General features: G+C 28.2%; 1 protein-coding gene and 1 long non-coding RNA gene across 4 annotated transcripts; one reads left to right on the top strand and one right to left on the bottom strand.

The window, feature by feature from the left end:
* On the bottom strand, window positions 1-19,557 carry LOC409805. Of its 3 annotated transcripts, none has more exons than XM_006561642.3 (8): window positions 19,401-19,557; window positions 11,733-11,868; window positions 11,298-11,454; window positions 10,994-11,082; window positions 4,356-4,499; window positions 3,301-3,555; window positions 1,301-1,391; window positions 189-297 (listed from the first exon to the last, which is right to left on the bottom strand). In XM_006561642.3, the coding sequence occupies exons 2-7, from the start codon at window positions 11,830-11,832 to the stop codon at window positions 1,309-1,311; spliced, it is 828 nt and encodes a 275-aa protein (XP_006561705.1). In that variant the 5' UTR covers window positions 11,833-11,868; window positions 19,401-19,557; the 3' UTR covers window positions 189-297; window positions 1,301-1,308. The 3 variants fall into 3 exon arrangements, with proteins under 3 accessions (XP_393297.4, XP_006561705.1, XP_006561706.1); XM_006561643.3 differs by lacking the exon at window positions 19,401-19,557 and adding an exon at window positions 19,056-19,079; XM_393297.7 differs by lacking the exon at window positions 1,301-1,391 and having other exon boundaries at window positions 1-297.
* LOC107964990 lies at window positions 3,517-9,604 on the top strand. Its single transcript, XR_001704282.2, has 5 exons — window positions 3,517-3,618; window positions 4,264-4,629; window positions 4,849-5,020; window positions 7,325-7,584; window positions 9,349-9,604. It is a non-coding gene; the product is annotated as an uncharacterized LOC107964990 (long non-coding RNA).
* Window positions 19,558-19,799: the final 242 nt, after the last annotated feature.

Raw genomic sequence — 19,799 nt, 5'->3', positions numbered from 1 at the left:
TTTGTAGTAAAATTTGGGCAGTGTTTATTTTATTCGTAGACAGCACGAACGAATAGTACAATAAACCATGGTGATGAGAAACGTTAATAAATAGAACTTCGTGAACGATGATACGTACTGTGAGAAAAAAAATAATCAGGCAATAGATATCGAATAGTTGTTTAGGATACGATGTAAATACTTTTTCACATCTTTTTTTTGTTATCTTTTTTCGTAATTTTATTTGATTTTTTTCATCGCTTATTTTCGTATCACGCGTTCCATTCGGGGCGACGATCAGTCATCAATAGGCATGAGCTGTAAAAAAATTGATTAATCGATCAGTATAAATATTAATCGAAAAATATAACAAAATATTGCTTCGAGAGTTCTAAGTAATTCTAATCTTTGCAATGTAATTGTTTAAGTAATTTTATAATTTTTAATAATGAATGAATTTTTATCATATTTTAAAATACAAAAATACAATACAGTATTCAATAGAACTCTCAAAACATAAAATAAGGATATAGTAGATATACACATAATAAGAATTAGAATATCTTTCACAAAGGAGAGAAAGGAAATATATCTTTACACGGTAAGAAAAATATTTTCGACACGGATTGTGTTTCCGGTGTCTGTCGATATCTCGTGAGACATCTGAAGCTGCTGTGTTAAATCCGAATATCGTCTGCAAACACAAACTACGGATTTATGAAAATAGTAATTGTAAAATAAACAATAAGTATCCTTTAAATAATTTATTCCAAAAGTTTCTGTTTGCAGAACATGCCTCAATCTTCAGTCGATATGTACACAATTGTATATTGCATATTAGTTGAGTGAAATGTACATAGAGGAGCAAATTTCAAATAAAAAAATCCTATTAGAGGGCGTTGTAAATCAAGGCACGTAAGTCACGTACAAAATACAGACAAGATGTGTGGTGTTTTTTTTTTGTGACAATTCTTCGTCTTTTTTTGTTTTTAATTGGATCATTTTGGATTATAAAAAGGTAAGTAGTTTATAATTTTATGATGACATAGTTAGAATCAGATATTTCAGTTTGTTTACTCGAAAAATTCAAATGGTACGAAATAGTAATGATTCTAAATTTGAAACTAATTTCATTTTTGTTCTGTTATGTTTGTTACATTTAGCTGCATGTTAATTGATAAATAAATTTCATCGTAGCCAGAAATATATACAGCAGTATAACGTGATCGTTCTTCCTGATTGTTTGCTGGTAGAATTAACATGTAAGGATAACATGTAAGGTAAGTTAAATACTTGGCCACATTTTAATCTTATCGCTCACTTTGTTTCTTAATATGTGGTACGTTTATTGTACCATGGGCGGGTAAAGTGAAATCGTGGAACTGGCTGCGAATAATAGTAGTATAACGCTCCTGAAATATAACAGATATATTCGAATTGCATATCACTTCTGTTCATTTTTAGAATATATTTTTTCTTTTTTTTCCTTTTATTATTGAATTGTATACAATATTTTAAAATTTTGTTTATTTTATGAATAAAATTGAGTCGTTTGTATAGAAACATCGAATATATATATATATTTCTCACACGAATATCGATCGATCGAAATGCACATATTGAAAAAATAAATAGCTTTATATCGATATAAAATTTTTTCGAGATAAACAATGTTGCAAAGTCAACAACATTATTATCAGAATTAGTGACCAGATTAAAAATTGCAGTATCATCTTTGATTATAATAATCTTTGATCAATGTTTATTTTCAAATATTTGTGTAAGTATATTTTAAAATTTTAAAATTATCTCTAAATTCAATCAATTATCAATTTTTGATAATTTTATCACAAATATCTATAAATAATTTTTTTTTAAATAGTATTGAATTATTGTTGAATAGAAGAAGATATTGAATCTTATTATTAAAAAATAGATTATTGAATTTTTTGTAAAATAATATGTAATCTGTTTTTTAAAAAATAAGACTTATATTTTGATAAACTTCATACTTTTATTTTTTATTAAAAATTCGAAAAATTTAAACAAAAAGAATTCAATTTAATTTTTAATTCATAATGTTTTATCAACATTCAATTGTCTTAAGCAAAATTTATATGAAATAGCCATTAGTTCTATATAGTCTCTTAGATTTTAATGAGTTTCTAATAATAAATCTTTTATGCAATATTGATTATTTGATTCACAGTTACAGAGTTGAATAATAAGATTTTAATAGAGTGAGATGCCAACACGTGAATTAATCGACGACCAAGAAGAAGAAGTATATTTGGCTTGAAGCCGGAAGTTCGCGTTTGGCACAGATAACCATGAATTTCGCGAATAATTCGTAGAAGCAACAATACATATATTTGAGCCAAACAGTAAACAATTGGTCAAATAATGCCAAGCATAATTTTATAATATTATGTAATTGAACACTCGATCGAACATTCGTGAAAAGAAATTTGTTTAAAATAATTGTAAAATTTTATAAATAATTAAATGCTGGCATATTATCGATATTATAAATAATCGATAATAATATTACGTATTCCTTTATTGTGAAAAAGTATATTAACGTCAAAAATTTTTTAAACAGTTGTTTTCTGCATTATTTTGTTGATTTGTATCATGTTCTAATTTCAAGATGAATTTAAAACAAATTTATGAATGTGAAAAACGAGATGGTAACTGTCCAGAAATTTTTGAACAGTCTTATGTATTTAGATATTTATATTTTCGTTGATGTTTTGCAATAGAAGTTTGCAAAATTTTTGAATTTCAATTACGTGTAAGTTTTGCTCTGCAATTTATTAAATCATGTTGATTGCAATGTTTCCAGATGATGGTATGTAATTTATTAAATTCTAAATTAAATGAATGATTTAATTTTTGTTTTTTTTTAAACAAAAGAAATTGATTCTTAACAATTAAAAATAATGAAAAAAGAAAATAAAGATAAGAATTATAATTTATTTCAAATTTGTTTTTAATCTTTTCTCATTCTTCATCTGAGAAAATTGATTTATTTGAAGAAATAAATGCTTTCATGAAATTATTACTTATTCATTTTAAAAAAATTAAATAGTTATTACAAATCAATTAATTTATCTTGTATATTGTTTCCATTTATATTTTCTCTAAATATATAAACATCTATAATTGATTTATTATTAATAGTATACTTCAAAAGAAAATAAATCAAAATATAATCGTACTTTATTAAACGAAGATTAGTCTAACATTATTTTCTCAGACAAAGAATTATCTTTATCTTCATTAAAGTATCTCTAATAACAAAATAATGTGGATACATACCGAAAGGCCTGATGGGATGTCGGCTCCATAGATAGCTACGTTTAACAGGACTTAGGTAACTATCTCTCAGATAAAACGGAGTGGATTTCGCAGCATAACTTGGAATATAAGGAGCATAACTAGGATACCACCATGGGTCTCTAGTGAAAGCGCTGATCGGTGCCATTACTGATGGCTCAAGGAGGTCGAATAATGGTTTCTTGCGTAACAACGAAGGGAACGATGGTAAATAATCGTAATCGGTTACCAAGTTACCTGAAATTAAAAATAATCTTCGTTTGCAGGTTTTTATTCATCTTCTTAATATTGGACAATACGGTAATTATAATATTTTGTTATGGAATTTGAGATTTTAATGGATCTTATAAAAAAAATATAAAAAAGATAAATAATTTAAGATTTTTTAATAATCTAATGGAATATTATTATAAATTTCATAATTATATTCTGAATTTTGAGATGTGAATAAGAAATATTATAATTATATTTAAATAATGGATTAATATTTAAGCATAGTGAAAATGTTTGATTTGTTTAAAAAGAAAAAAATTCATGAAATATAAAATAAAATAATAAATAAACAAATTCTAATAATAAATGAGAGAAAGAAATTATCTAAATGACTAAAAATATTTTATAATTTCATCAGCAAATGAAATAGTATAAAAAAATATTTCTATTCATATAAAGAACAAATAATTTTTTCAAATCAATGTATAGAAACATTTCACTGCATCAGTATAATAACTTCTTCGAATATTAATGATGAATTAATGATTCCATTAAAATCCAAATCATCTATAAGTTTTTATATCCACATTAACAATCTTCACACAAGTATTCAACAATTTATCACAAAAAGATAGCATAGCATACAACAGAAGTTGAACTGAATTTTCTTCTTTATTCTTCCTTTTTCACTATTCACACTTGTTATTAAATTTATTTCACTGATATTTTTAGTAAATTGTGTGTGAAGATCCAATGTTCATGATGAAAACTTTTACATCAAATCAAACATCGAAGAGGAAGTTAAAGCAACGAGTGCTACTCACCGTGGATATCGAACAATCGTTTCGTACTGAGAGGAGGGCTAATATGCCGAGCCAGCAAAGGCGATTTGCTTGGATACAGCTTGTCAATGTCTGCCAAGCGATTCAGATGATCAGCCCAAGCTTGCTCAGGGTCGAATGGTTTCGCTGTATTGTGATATTCATGGCAATGAAACAAAAATTCGCTCGTGGCAATCATGCATCCCTGTCTATCTCACCCTTTCTGAACTTTTTCATGTTGGCTCGAAATAATTGGATATTCATCGCAATTATTCTAGTAAGTTCATTTGTCAGCAACATTTTGGATATATATGTTATTTATTATTAGATTTAGAAAATTATTTATATATCTAGACATAATAGAATAATAATGAAAATGCAACAATTTTAAAATCTATTTTAGAATTCTCATATATGAGTATATTTATATTTTTTATTTTACTTTGTAAATTTCTTTTCTTGATTTTATTTGAGCATTTTCTAATAAGTTCGATAGGGTTTGACCTATACAGGAACGCAATCGATAGACTTATGCAACATCGAGAATTCAACAGTTCGTCAAGCATTACGTGACTTTTAACATTTAATGCGCGTTGTTATATGAAATATTGATTTGTAATTGAAGACAAGGCGAATTTCTCGACGTTACGTGCTTAAACAAAATGAAGGTAAGAAGAGAAGACAAGAGAATTTTATCTTATAAAAAAATTCTTTGATAAATCATGATTAATAAATAATTATCTTATATGTAATATTATCATAGATATTTAAAAAATTTTATCTCAATTTGATTTATCAATGAATTGTTGAAAATACTCTTATGATCTCATTATATAAAATGTAAGTAAAAAATCGAATCAAATTTATTATAAATCTGATTCAATTTTTTGTATAGACTTGTCTTCGAGTAAAAAAAGAAATACAATTTTTAAAATATTTTAAGTAATTATACTATTTTTAATAATATTTTTTTCATATAATAAAATGATTTGAAATCTTGGAACAAGGGAGAAAGAAGATGATCATTTGTTTACTCGAAGAAGAACTTATATTCCATCGAGAAGGACTGATGATATTTTATAGAAAAAAAAAAAAAAATGACAAGTTCACATAAAAAAAACATGTTGTTAAACTATAAAGAGACTTGAGATTCATCTTTTTCAATTGTCTTTCTTCGATGAATCGTTCTATATGAATTATCATGTACTACAATCTACATGTGATCATAACACCTAATATGAAAACCGTGCGTATCATCGGTTTATTTTTCGCGAATTTGGCCGAAAATATATCGAATTATTATTATTCATTTGCGCTTCATTTTCTCTGTTTTAGTATTTTAGCTTGAAGCATTTATATAACGTAAAAAAAGATGTTTTTATCATTAGTAGCAATATTGATATTATTAAATTACCATGCAATATTGTGAGTAATTTTAATAAAAAATATTAAAATATTTTAGAGAGTATAATAAAGTTTAATATAATTTTATTATAAGTAAAAAATACTAAAAAGATAAAAGATAATCAACATTTCTTATCTATACAATTTGTTTTAAAGTATTTTGCTCTCTAAAATATTTCATTCAATTAAAAGAATAGTAAGTTGTTAATAAGTTTTGTTAAATCGTTCAATTCGATAAGTAATCCGAGAAGAAACCAGTTAAATAAGTACAAATTGCGAATTACAAGGATTTATCCCCGTTTATAACTATTTCATTTTTACACAAGCCGTGCATGTTTCTACCTCTGCAAGCTATAGATATATATATATGTATAATAAAGCTCATCGAAGCTCACGATTCTTTCCTTCTAAAAGAGAAAAACGAAACATTCGAGACGCTCTCACAAAAATGAAATATAACACGACGCCACGTAACGTATAAAAAAGTATACTAACCTGGTGAAAAATACCGCCTCAAAAAATCACATCATCCTCTCCCTTAATAAAAGTAGAGAGATAAAAAGTATGATATTTTCCAAAAATGTTTTTCTTTTTTTTTTCTACACTGCTTGTAGATCGCTCAATGATTTTCAATTTTATTTAGAAACCCAAAACATTATTTCTGTTATTAGGAAGTCGTGGCTATCATCGAGATTGAACGAAATATAGATCAATTTTTTTTTTACAATCTAATCACCAATTTATCTTTATTAATTTGTCAAATTACTTTAATTTGATTAATTTATGAGACACTATTGAAGGAAAGAATTATATTATATAATTATATTATGTAATTTTGTGGATATTTGCATGAAAAATTTTAATAATGTAAAGTGTATTAAATAGAAAATTTTTATTTAAAATAAAATAAATGCACACAATATAAGTTTGCACAATATCCACAATTTAATTATCGTACGTATAAGCTGATACAACGGAAAGGCTAAAGGGATTGGAATAAGAGAAAAAAAAAGACATGCCATTTCCTGAAAAAGATAGAAATTTTTGGATCTAGCTGATTATCACTTGTTAGTCGGAGAAACAGAATACTTTACGCGTGCGTGATAAAGCGTGTATTAATATTGGAGTGTTTGTGTCAATTGTTCCTCATCGTTTTTCATCTCCTATGTTCAATTCTTTTCTACTTTATTTCTATTTATATTAAATTGTATAGAAAGATAAAAAATTGAATAATTGAATAATAAATGGAGATAAGTGACGATGTTGGATTCAATAAATCAGTAATCAAAAACGCGAAAGCGTCGAGAGAAAATTTCCAGCTTTTTCAAGTTTGGCGGCCATATTGAATTTTCTTTTATTCATTCTCTTTGTTTTGTTTTCTTTTCTCTTCTTTTCTAAATCTCATGACTATCTTCTCTTTATTAAATATAAATTCAATTCTTTGCTATATAATTATGTATCGAATCGCTGCTGTATTCTTTTTTTATTTTCTTTTGCGATTATTTATATCAAATCAATTTTTTATTATTATTTCTTTTCTTTTTTACACATATCTCGTTCTTTTCCAGATTACTGAGAATGTTTGTTAACTCAAACTGCGACCTCCACCTCAGCTGCAATAATTAATGTCTTCTAAATATTATTTGTCATCATGGACAAAAAAGCAAAAAAATGAAAAGTCCTTCAATTCCTTCAACGCCAAAAAATGAAAAATCAAAAATGATCTGAAGCGTAAGCGAAACGCAACGAAAAATATTGTTGCATTCCAATATAAATCCTCGTCCGTGAATAATTTGAATAATCATCTTAAAAAATACCATCAAAAATGGTAAGAAAAATAAATTTTTTCAAGAAATTTTATTGAAAAAGGAAAAAATATCTGTTCAAAATAAAAAAATATAATTTATTTATTAATTTAGCAAAAAATTATAGTATTCAAAATAGAAAAATTATTTTCAATCAATATCTTCCTTAAGTCATTTCATTTTATTAAAAATTTCATATATATATATGTATACAGTGTACAGCAGCTTTCTTGTGCTTATTACAAGCAATTCGTAAGTAGTATATTGGCCACTGTTTCGAGATGGCTTTGATCGTATTTCCTTTTCTTAGGCTCTTGTTACGAACCGTGGAAAGTCGTGATATTCTCTCGACGATCGTCTGACTACATCGGTGAAGAGAAATCCAAGCACTATATAAGCACTAGATGCACGTGAAATCATTGCTTTCGTTGGTGATGAGGGAAATGGATTAATATCGTGGCACGGATAAGTGCATTGAATATGATTTAAATATACTTATATACTTGGCTTTGACTTTTATATATCTTTTGCATTGTATTGCACAATACAAACCAAAAGATATGAAATTAGCTTAAGCGATTTATAGTCTTGATAATGATATATTATATATACTATATATATATTCTATATTCTTAATTAAATGATGAGTGAAAAATCATTTTATAATTTAGAATTCTTTATGAAAAAAATTTATGAAATTTGAATTGAAAAAATTAGTATGATTTTATACTTTTGATTGATAATATACCATTCAAAATGAACAATTAGTTCAATCATTTGAATATACTAATCTAAATTTTAAAATAGAGATATGACTTTATGCAAGAAAGTTAAGAAAATATCAAGAATTAGAATGGGTTAAAAAATGGGTAAATTAGCATCGCGCAAAATGTCAGTATCCTTCCTTCGTATGCAATGACGAAGTCGTATTTGGGTAGTAAGCGTGTTTCGCTGTTTAATTTCTCTAGTCTGCCAGTATCGTGCAATTTGTTGTCGTCTAAGGTCGCTCATATCGACGAGATTATTGAGATAAAGCCACTTGTTGGGTCTAGTGCCTGGAAAGAAATTAGAATCAGAGCTGCATGCGATTCGTTTATATTCCATTAGAGAACAGTAGCTTAGCTGGAGATGTTTTCATTCAACTGGACAACGAAGTGGGAAGAACGTGGATGATGATGATGATGATAATAATGATGATAATCGGTGATCGATGAACGATGATCCACGATGATGCCTGGCCACATTTCTGTCTGTCTTCTGATCGTAGATTGTCAGCATTTCCATCCATTGATATTTCCATGTTGATGGCGTCAACATGAGATACATCCACCGATGTTTAACGTATTGTGATTGATCGTATTAATTATATTAATTTAATTATTAATTCACTGTTGAATGTTGCCTCTATAAGGACTTTCAATCACTTAGTAGTACGAGCGTCGACACTTGTTACGTTTAATTTATTTAAATGTTTCAATTTAGATTTATGATTTTTAGAAACAGAAATGGGCATTATCTTGAGCAGTTATTTACAATTTTTAATTTCTTATTGTTATTGTTATCGAAATTTATATATATTATTTATAGATTATATAGATTATTTTGTCTGACAAAAATTAATCAATTAATCAAGGCTTAGGAATTAGGAATTAAATTCAATTATATTATCTTCTGTTATTATTCTATATATATATAAAATCACATAAATAATTTTTTAAAAATTTGTAATTTATTATTGTTTTAAGTTATATCATATTATTAAATTTATATGTTTTATTTTGTTTCAGTCATAATGCTATAGATGCATAATATCACATTATGTGAAAGATATGCACATTAATATCCAATTACATCATTTGTAATGGAAGAAGCAACCTTGAGTGGTTAATTGATTTTCGACAGACTGTAGCACATCAATTCATCATATCTGTTGCTAAATTATTTTCTATAAATTATGTTACTTTTTAAAATTGCTTATAATTCAACATATGTTGTATTTAGTCTGTATGAAGATCTGCAGCATATGTTATATTATCGATTTAATAATACAGAAATTATACTAGTATCACAAATGATTATTGATGACATACTATCTACGTTCAAATAATTTTTAATAAATTTCTTTATTACCATGATCGAGTTAATCGTTAATTGATTATTAAAACTATTTCTATCTCGTCTTTGATGTATATTAATTTAAACAAAATACTAATGAACCAGTAGAGCGTTGATCATCAGTGGATGTCAAATGCTCCGTTCTTTTTTTTCTTATTTTTCTTATTTGAAAAAAGGAAAAATAATTATCGTATTATTTCAAAAAGAAAAATAAAAATGAATCCAGTTTAACTAGAATTATATAATCGCGAGGCAGACAAGTTTTGGGGCACATTTTAAATATAATTATATATATTTATACGTATGTATAGATGCATATTTTTATATAGCGATATAAGTATAATAACTTAGATACAAAGTGCACGGAGTAAAATAAATTAGTATTACACATATCATGACATGGTTTCGTGTACGTGAAGAGGTGTTGAGACACGGATTATAGATAAATTATGAATTTGAGGTAAACTAACACGATCCAAAAATACGTATATGTCCGAGAGTGCATACGCATTTTACATATCGAATAGGGATGATATATAATACAAAAGTTTTTTTCAAAAGGGTGGGGGTAGAAACATCCCATATATTTTACATTTTCTCGTTTCTTTTTTACTCATTTTCACTTTTTTCCTTTCTTTTTTTAGTCACGATTGAGGTGCAGGCAAAGGTGGAGGGTTTTTCTAAGGATACGAGACGGATCCTCCAAGATGGCGTTTTTGGCTTCTGAGAAAGACTTTGGAGGGAAAAATTCGCAAATTCTGGAATATTTACACCTCCGACAAAAATGTTTTTATCGATTGTCTTTCTTCTTTTTTATTTATTAATTATTATTAATTGTTTGAACTTTATTCTAAATTATTCATTTGTTCAATAGATAGAAGCCAAAAACACCTGGTTACAAATTAATGAGAAGAACTTAAATTATTAACTAAGGAAGAAAACCCCGAGAACGAGCAGTTATATTAATTGGATTCAATGGTACAGCGACGATGATGCTTTCGTTCCACATTCTCATGCGTTTATTTCGTTCATTCTCTTTTTCGTTCTCACTCAGGTCTTTTTTGCTTTCATTATTTTTTTCTTTTTCTTATTTTACTTTTTGTTATATATTCTCCTCTCTTTCGTTCGTAGACGTTCGAGATGCGTGTGTAGTACAAGAACATTTTAAACTTTCCAAACTTTTCGTTTCGTTTCGCGTTTTACTTTTTCGATTCTTTCTCTTTGTTTTTTTTTTTATGATTTTTATATATAATTTTTTTGTTTTTACGACGTCGTTCACTCTCTTTGGACTTTTGCTCAGAGTTCTTTAGTACGTACCAGGGATGAAGCGTTCTACAGGTTTGTATTGATGCGGGTAGATCTGCCTCGGTGAGTAACCATAGATCTCACGGTGAACAGGCAGGTACCTTGATAGAATAAGAATTCATTTTATTAGAAAAAAATATCAGAAAAGTATAAGTATAATTTACCTAATTGTATTATTGCTTTTGAAATATCAATCGACTTGATATTAATTTAATTGTAATTTATAATGTATTATATAAAATTATAAGTTTTATTAGAAGATTCTGAAGTATTGATTTTTATGTAATCTTGTAAGAAATTTCTAAAATAATCTTACCTGTATCCAGGAACATTGATGCGATCAGCTGCGTGGATGGGATTTTCAAAGATAGATTTTCCAAATGGCCACGAGGTGGAATGCAGCTCAGGGTAATCTGAGCGGAAAATACTGCGGGGTCTGTGCGTGTGCTCAGGGGCTCTGATATCATCGGTGCCTGTCATTATCAATAATTTTATTATCATGAATTTCTTCAAGGTTGTATATTCATACTTCTTTATACATTTTAATATTACAATAATTATGAAATATAAAATACAATATAATAATGATAATATGAACATATATCAATAAATCTGAAAGATTTGGAAACACATGGATATAAATTATAAAAGAAATTGAACAATTTAAAAAGAATTCAAATTAAAAAGATATGAAATAAGAAAATTTGATTTAAAATTATTTGTTAATCTTTGTTAACAAACAATGGATTACCTTTTAAGGCTCGAACATAACTTTGCCAGAATCTGGCTTTCCTTGTGATAGGCTCGTTGCGCCCAATCATGTCGAGATTGCTTCTAAAGCGCGCGTCCATTTTGCCGCTCTACTGAACTGCTAAACCACTCGTTTGCTAAAAAAAAATTATAAATTATATTATAATAGTTTTTTAATAATATTTATGAGTAACTCTATTTCTTTTTTTCTTCTTTTTCAACATATTAAAATATTTTTCCGCCTGATATACTTATGTGTTTCATATCAAAAAGATAAATGATTTTGATTTAAATTTAATGTAGGAATTGCTCTTTCTTGGCGTAAATTATTTATATTAATAATAAATATAAATTTTAAAATATTAATTAAAAATGTTAATTATTAAATAAATCTCTTGTTAGTTATATATATATGTTAAAATTGGTAAACTTAAAATTTTTATATTAAAATTAGATATTTTGAATAGTATTTAATAAATTCAAATATGATAATGTCAGTTTTAGGGCTTGTAATACTAGCAGATATTGAATGCGCTAAAAATAAGGAACTTATGGATGATAATTCGCAAAGGTGCTTGTTGGCATTCTATCATTTTCTAAATATAGTTACACACATTTTTCGCGGTCGATTTCTTCATCATTCTTGTTAAACATGATATCATAATTATGTATCCTTATAACTACTATAAAACTCAGATAAAAATTTCATTCAATATCAAACTATAATCATATAGATTATATTGACATTAACATTAATTGATTAACATTATATTGACATTATATTAGATTTTATATTTAATGAAATTATATTTAAATAACATATATCTTTATGTATATATGTATATAAAATTATGTATGTAAAATTAATTATACTTTCAAATTATTATAACATTAATCAATTTATATTATTTATAATTAAAGAAAATATGTAATACACATGTAAACTTAAATATCAGTAAAATATTTCATTAAATAAAATGCGGAAGCGATAATCATGCGAAAACTTGATTGTTCCGTTTTCGAATAGCGAGCGGTATTACGTGTATTACGATTGGTTGCGGCATTGCTTGGATCAGCCAATCAAAGACTGCGACACAAACAGGAGCATCGCCTTTTCTTTTTGTTGACGCAATGGTGTCGCTAAATTTAGTAACGCGCGTACTTCATACTCGGCCTGGATCATTCGAACGCTTTCGCACGTATTCCTATTTCATTCTCGGCAAGAGCGATCGAAGGTCATCGGAAATAAATTTGGAATACGTGATCTAAATCCTCGTCCATTAATGCTTGTTTCTGGCGACCGAATTAATTTCTTCGTAATTGCATAGTTTGGTCACTGAACGTATTTCTATATAGTAATTGAATTGATCTTTGAAACTTAATGAGTGTTGATATATTATTCAAGTTACTATTAAGAATTATGATTAAATATTATAACAAATAAAATAATTACAGGTTTTGACGCATTTTCAAATTTATAGAAATATTCAAAAAGATAAAAAAAATGTATATAATTATATAAAAAAGTAAAAATTCTTAAAATATATAATTATTTTATAATACTGTATATTTTATAATATTGAATATTAAATATTATTAGGAAAAAATACTTTATGTTCAAATTTTTTTCATAATTTAAAATATTTGGCGCGAATTTTGTTATAATATAATTGCTGCCAACCTTAAATTTTAACTCCATATTTAATAAAGAAAATTATTATAAAAAAATTGAAAATTTACTATTTAATTTTTAATAATCAATTGATTTCTTTTTAACATCGAAAAATAAGAATAATACAATATATATTAATATTTAATAGTAATTTTTTTCCATTTAAAAAGTTGATATATTACTAATATGAATGTTTGTTTTTTAAACGTTGGTACACTTGAATTTGAAATAGTTGCTTAAACGTTCGGTTGAAAAAGTGAAGTGCGATTTGTTATAACGTATTAAATTAAATTTTTAATAATTAAGTGAAACAAATTCTTAATAATTAAGTGAAACAAGTGTGCACAATGAATTATATCTATTAAAAGGTTAGTTGTTTCTTGATATATTTATAAATATAGTAAAATTACAAAGAAAATTTTATAACTTGTAATGTAGCTACTTTTGATTGAAGATTTGAATATTTTTTTTTCGATATTATACATTTATAGAATATATTATTAAATATCTTTAAATACTTTATTATATAAAGTATTTTTTCATGATAATTAATTAAAATATTATTCGAAATAAAAATATTAATATACATGAACATATATTCATTTTTATATGCAGTTATATTTTAATAAAAGTTAATATTAATAATAATTAATGCATTACAATTAACAGTCAATAAAAATGTTTTATAATAAGAAACTTTTCTATCATATAATTCAAAAAAATAACCTAATTATTTTTTTCTCAATTTCAATCTTAAGATAAAATAGAACAATAACTAGTATTCTATTACACTAACAGGTGTCTCTGGAGGCTACATTGATGGAATCATTCTTCCAATATTCTGGATTTCATCAGAAACAAGTATGTGCAATTTTCATTTTCTTATTACATCATTATCAAATACAAATTTGAAGTTATCAAGTATTTTATATTCTTATTTTTATAATAAATTTCAAATTATTTTACTGAACATGGTATCACATAATAAAATCTATTGTATTATTTATGTACATATATGTATACTTATACATATACTACTACTCAATAATGTATACTACTATCATTTACCATTTACAAATTTACTTTCAAGAAGTAATAATAGTATAAAAATTAATGATACAAAGATTCATACTCAATTCTATTCTAATAATTAAATGATAATATTGATTTTCACGTAGTAATAACAAAACTGGTCATAAGATTGTTAAAGATAACCAATAAATTTCCAACAATCAATTTTAATTCAGTCTAACGTTACAATAAAACCAATAAATAATTAATCTTGCATTAATTTGTACATTTTGATAAAATTAACATATTTGATCCAGAGATTGATCAAAATTTCTGGATCCTTATAAGCAGTAATATATATATACATCATCCACGCGTTCGTGATTGGAAAAGGAAAAGGGAAAATAAAAAAAAGCTAGGTGGTCGTAGCCGCAGAACGATGCTTTGTGACGTAAGAGTCCCGGATTCGCGGTCGCTATATTTAGGATGCCCGGGCCCCGGTCCGTTTTTAGTCGGAAACAGGTGGACATCCAAGCTGTTCGAAGACAGCATAGTCGACGAGTTTGACTTTGACCGATTTTCACGAACCCTCCATTGGAATGGGCTTCTTTATGCCCGCGGCGACGATAATGACCCATTAAACACCGGTTATCCTTGAATCCATGGGATCCCATGGGATTCAGAAGATCGATTTGATCGAATTTGTTTCACGGGATACAATTGATTGTTTAAAAATTGATAGTTTGGAAATTTTTTTTATGCGATTTCGAATTATTTTTAAGATATTCTTCCATCTTAAGCACAAAACTAATTCCTCTCAGAACTTCTTCAAATCTTCCTATCATCCATTAAAGTTTCCCTTACTTTTCGTTTTTCTTTTTGACGAGAAAGAAAAGAAATTCGAGAAGGAAAAACTTTGCTCGAATAATTAACAACTTTCCTAGGAGGAATTAAATAAAATTCACAAATTTATCAAATTCGATTCGTTGTTCCTTATGAGTAACTCGAATCAACTGGTTATTTTTTCACTCGTTATTTTTCGAACAAGATTTATCCGACACTCGGTGGGCACGCGTGTAATCTAGATGACTGCCAAAAATAGCCACGGTGCGGTCAAGCAAATAATCCGGGGCGTAGGTCCAAAAATTGAAAATACGTGGCCGGTGTGACTTTTCATTTGCTGGCTTAGAACCGAACTTCTCCGTGTTATGTTCTCTCACCCAGCTGAGTTCCACTTCCGTGCGTCATCGCGTATGCGTTATACGTTAAATGGCGGCCATTGGGAATTGAATAACACGAGACGTTTGCCAGACTACCGGCCAGACACGTGGATGAATCTCGATGACAGCTGATAGAGCGTTAGGTGCCCCCGACACCTGTTATCTGTTTCATTCGAGCCTGCCAGCTCGATCAATCAGTATCACAATTGAACAATTGTTCAAGGCTTGGCTTTGATCTGCGGATTCTTTGGATAAGTCGACCGACTCTCGAACGCGATTGATCGGGAATGTTTCGTATTTCGGCTTGAGTTTAGACAGATTTAATTTTGTTCCTAGATTTTATTTTAAATATGGAATAAAAATTAAAATTGTAAATTTAGAAGAGATGAAACGTAAAATATATTAGTAATAATTTAAAGATTGTATAAATTATTTAAACGTTGTGCTTTAAAAATGTCAATCTTTCGTCGAACGAATGTTTTAATCTCAAACGTGTTTGGGAATAATTGTATCGTATTGTAAATTTAGATTGAAAGAAATTGAATAGAGAATTGATTAATAGATAGTAAGATGTTAATTATTGGAAAAAAGTTACATATTCTTTGAAGTAAGAAGTAGAAGAAATAGGAAAAAAAAATTTTTGATTTATAAATTTTTAATATCTTATATTATCTACCAATTTTATTTTCGTGCTAAAAATTTGTTGAAGAACGAATTTTCCAAGTAAGTTTCTTCTTCTGTGCGGTTTCGCGTGACTCGTTAAAAGGTGCACGAGAACGTATCAGGATCTGAGGAAACTTTAGCACGTCGGCCTTCAATGTTGAAACTTTAACTATTAAGCGGAGACAGTCAGCTTGACACATTGCGGTGAAACGTGAGAAGCGGTTTCTCCCGGAAAATATTAAACGTTTGGTTACATCAAAAGTTTCCTTTGACGTTGCTCGAATAGACTATCAGAGAATAGAAACTTTTTAGAAATCAATAACGTTAACTTATAATTATTATTGTAACTTTGGCTATTTATAGTAAAGTTTGTCACTTATCTGAATAATTTCTAATTTGCGTGATATTTAGAGAATAGGTGTATGGAAATCTAGTAAAGAGGTTTGGACATACAATAGACAGATACAAATATCCAAATGTAGTATCTCAGTCAGAAATGCAAGTTGAATTCTTGAATAGAAATAGAATACAAATGTAAGACAAGGTCAAGTAGATTACTGATTGTTTATAAATATTGAATCTATCTATAAATAAATAATACATGTTCTATATTTCCTTTTTTCAAAACAAATAAAAAAAATCACATTTAGAAAAAGAAACTGAATTTCACATGGAAGCAATATTGAATCTATTTGTTACATAATTGATATATTTAAAAAATATTCAAATTAAAAGATTAAAAACTTATTTGCATATTCAAATTATATACTATTTTTTTTTAAATAACAAATATTTATTATATCTTATGAATATTAAGCTACATTCCATTGTATGTTCTAAGTTTAAACTCCAATATTTTTAATTATAGTTAGATTATTATAATTTTAAAAAATTTATCAGAATTGAAATCTCGGCAAATATGACAAGGAAATTGAAACATTGATGACAGAGATGTCAGTATGATTGTTTTGATTCAAAGTTTTGTCACTAGGCTAGAAAGTTGCTTTTTTACGGCGTTATATTTAGCTGGATTGGCCGAAAGTAGTGACGCCTTAATTCGGTCAGACGCGTAGTTTAGCTTGTCAAACGGCGCGAGGCGCCTCTTGGCACTTGTGACGTATTCTATGATATTAAGAGAATGAGCAATCTGGAGCGTGTCATTTTGATCGTTTGTAATTTTATATTCGTCTTCTTAAAAGATTTCATCAAAATCACGCGAGATTTCTTTTTTATGATTTCCAGTAGCTAAGAGTATAAATAATTTCCTGGAAAATATTCAACGATTTCCTCAACAATTATTTTCTAAATATATGCTAACCTTATAATTCGTAAAATTTCTATTAACTTACATAGGAATAAATTTATCGTATTATTAAATCCAATCCAGTAATTTTATTGTTATCTTATCAAAAGTATCATTATCAAAAATATTTCAAAGATTAATTTATTAATTTTTGATGATATATATGAGGAACAAATGAAAATTAGATCAGGCAACCATATTCGGTTAGCAGAAAATGTTTTGGGTGGGAAAAAAAATTATAGAAATAGAATTATAATAAACTACATAATTTACATAATTTAAAAAATATAATACACGTGTACTAAATTTTCTGTCTTCTCTACTGTATAATATAAATACATGTATATATATGTACGTGCAAAAAAAAAAAAAAGTATTTCACGTTTAAACCGCAGAAAGAGAGCGGCTATAACAGACTCGTCGGACTTGGCGGCATCCCGTGGATATTTTTATCTCGACAGGCATGCCGCGTAGCGTTACGTAACTGCCAAACAAATCGCTGCCAATTATTATAAACAATTCGTTCGATTGTGTGATTGGCACACACGTATACACACGCGTACCAACCCATCTTATGTATCTTCAGTAAGTTTGTACTATCTTTCGAGAAGCACGCGGCAAGGAACGGTTGCTCTGCCTTGAATTGGTATGCGATAGAAGCGAAACCGAGACGCGAGTCGCGCCAACTATTACAAACGCGCTTCCACGAAATTAGAACTTCGATTCGGAACCGTTCGTGGTTATGTATTATTCGATCGATCGATCGATCGTTGAACGCACTGAGACACTTATATTTTGAAACGTTTTGTATAATTTTATGATGGGTTTATAGGTTATGGTGACTTTTTGATACCATAACCATTTTCTTTCTATTTTCTGTAATTATTACTTGTATTATCGTATCTCTTTTTATTTTAGATTTCATGTGATAACGAGATAATATATTCTATATTATATGTTAATCAATCGTGCCACGCTCAAGAACGGATGTTATAATAATGTATCACGCGCAATCGGTAATACTGTCATGCATGTATTACCATAGTAAAAAACATAGGGCGTAAACAGCAAGGGATAGATTTTCTTTCCATAAATGATTATTTTTTTATATTTTAAATTAATCCAATTTTTGTTAATTACTTTATTAATCGATTAAGCGAAATAATAATAACTTGAAAGGATTATATTGTAGAAAGATTATCTTCTCACAGTGCAATTCTTATTCGCATCGTTAGTAACATTAATTGTAATTAGTCCTAAAGAAAAATGCACACAATCAAAACAAGTAATACAATAAAAAAAAAAAAATCTGTCTAGGTTAATGGAAGAGCAAATTCCTACTAAATATACGCAGAGGACAAGCGTAGGCGTAGCCATGTCCAGTCAGGTGTTCTCTTTTCCTTTTTTTTTTCCCCCTCTTTTTCACTGGCGCACACATGGAGAACGGAATAATACCGCGAACGTGAATCCTTTATTTTTCCCTTCGAAGGAATCGTTCCTCTTCGTATCGTCCCCGATTCAGCCTCAAATTCAGTCGCACTCACGATTATCTATCTCTTTTTACGTGATGATGATTTGTTTCTCTTTCTCGAGTAATCGAAGTAATCGAGCGTTGCGCGATTCAAATCGAATCAAAAACTTTTCTCGTTTTTTCTTTTTTAACAAGGATAAAGGATAGAATAAAAATAGAATAGAGAAAAAGAAGAAGAAGAAGAAGAAAAAGAACCAATTGAGAACCAAAGAAACTGTCGTATATGTCGACCGGTTGTTCGGTGGTCGATTGGAAATTAGCCCTTTTACCTAAGTATTTCGGACGACCGTTCGGTTCGGGGATTGGACCTTAGACTGGGCGGCTGCCGCCAAAAATGTGGACTAGTATACCGAGCGTCGGTACGGTGGCGCCGACCTGTCGGCGAGTTTCCGCGACTCGCCACGCGACATTTATGGCACAACCCCCGCCAACGTGACGCGATTGGTCGATCAGCCCGCGCGTATCTTCGTCCTCTTCGCCTGACCACTGCGCCTTTCCTCTACTTGTTTCTACCTCGGTTGGCGTTTCCTCACGGTCGCCTTACGCCCACGCTTTTCCGTTTTTCTTTCTTTCTTTCTTTCTTTCTCTCTTTTTTTTCTTGTAAATATTTGCGTGTCGTATTTTTATTGGATATCGAAGAAGTTATCTTTTTATTTATTGAAATTTTA

The sequence above is a fragment of the Apis mellifera genome, linkage group LG9, assembly GCF_003254395.2.
Source record: "Apis mellifera strain DH4 linkage group LG9, Amel_HAv3.1, whole genome shotgun sequence".
Taxonomy (NCBI): domain Eukaryota; kingdom Metazoa; phylum Arthropoda; class Insecta; order Hymenoptera; family Apidae; genus Apis; species Apis mellifera.
The sequence above is the reverse complement of the archived record's forward strand: the minus strand, read 5'-3'. Positions and strand labels throughout refer to the sequence as shown.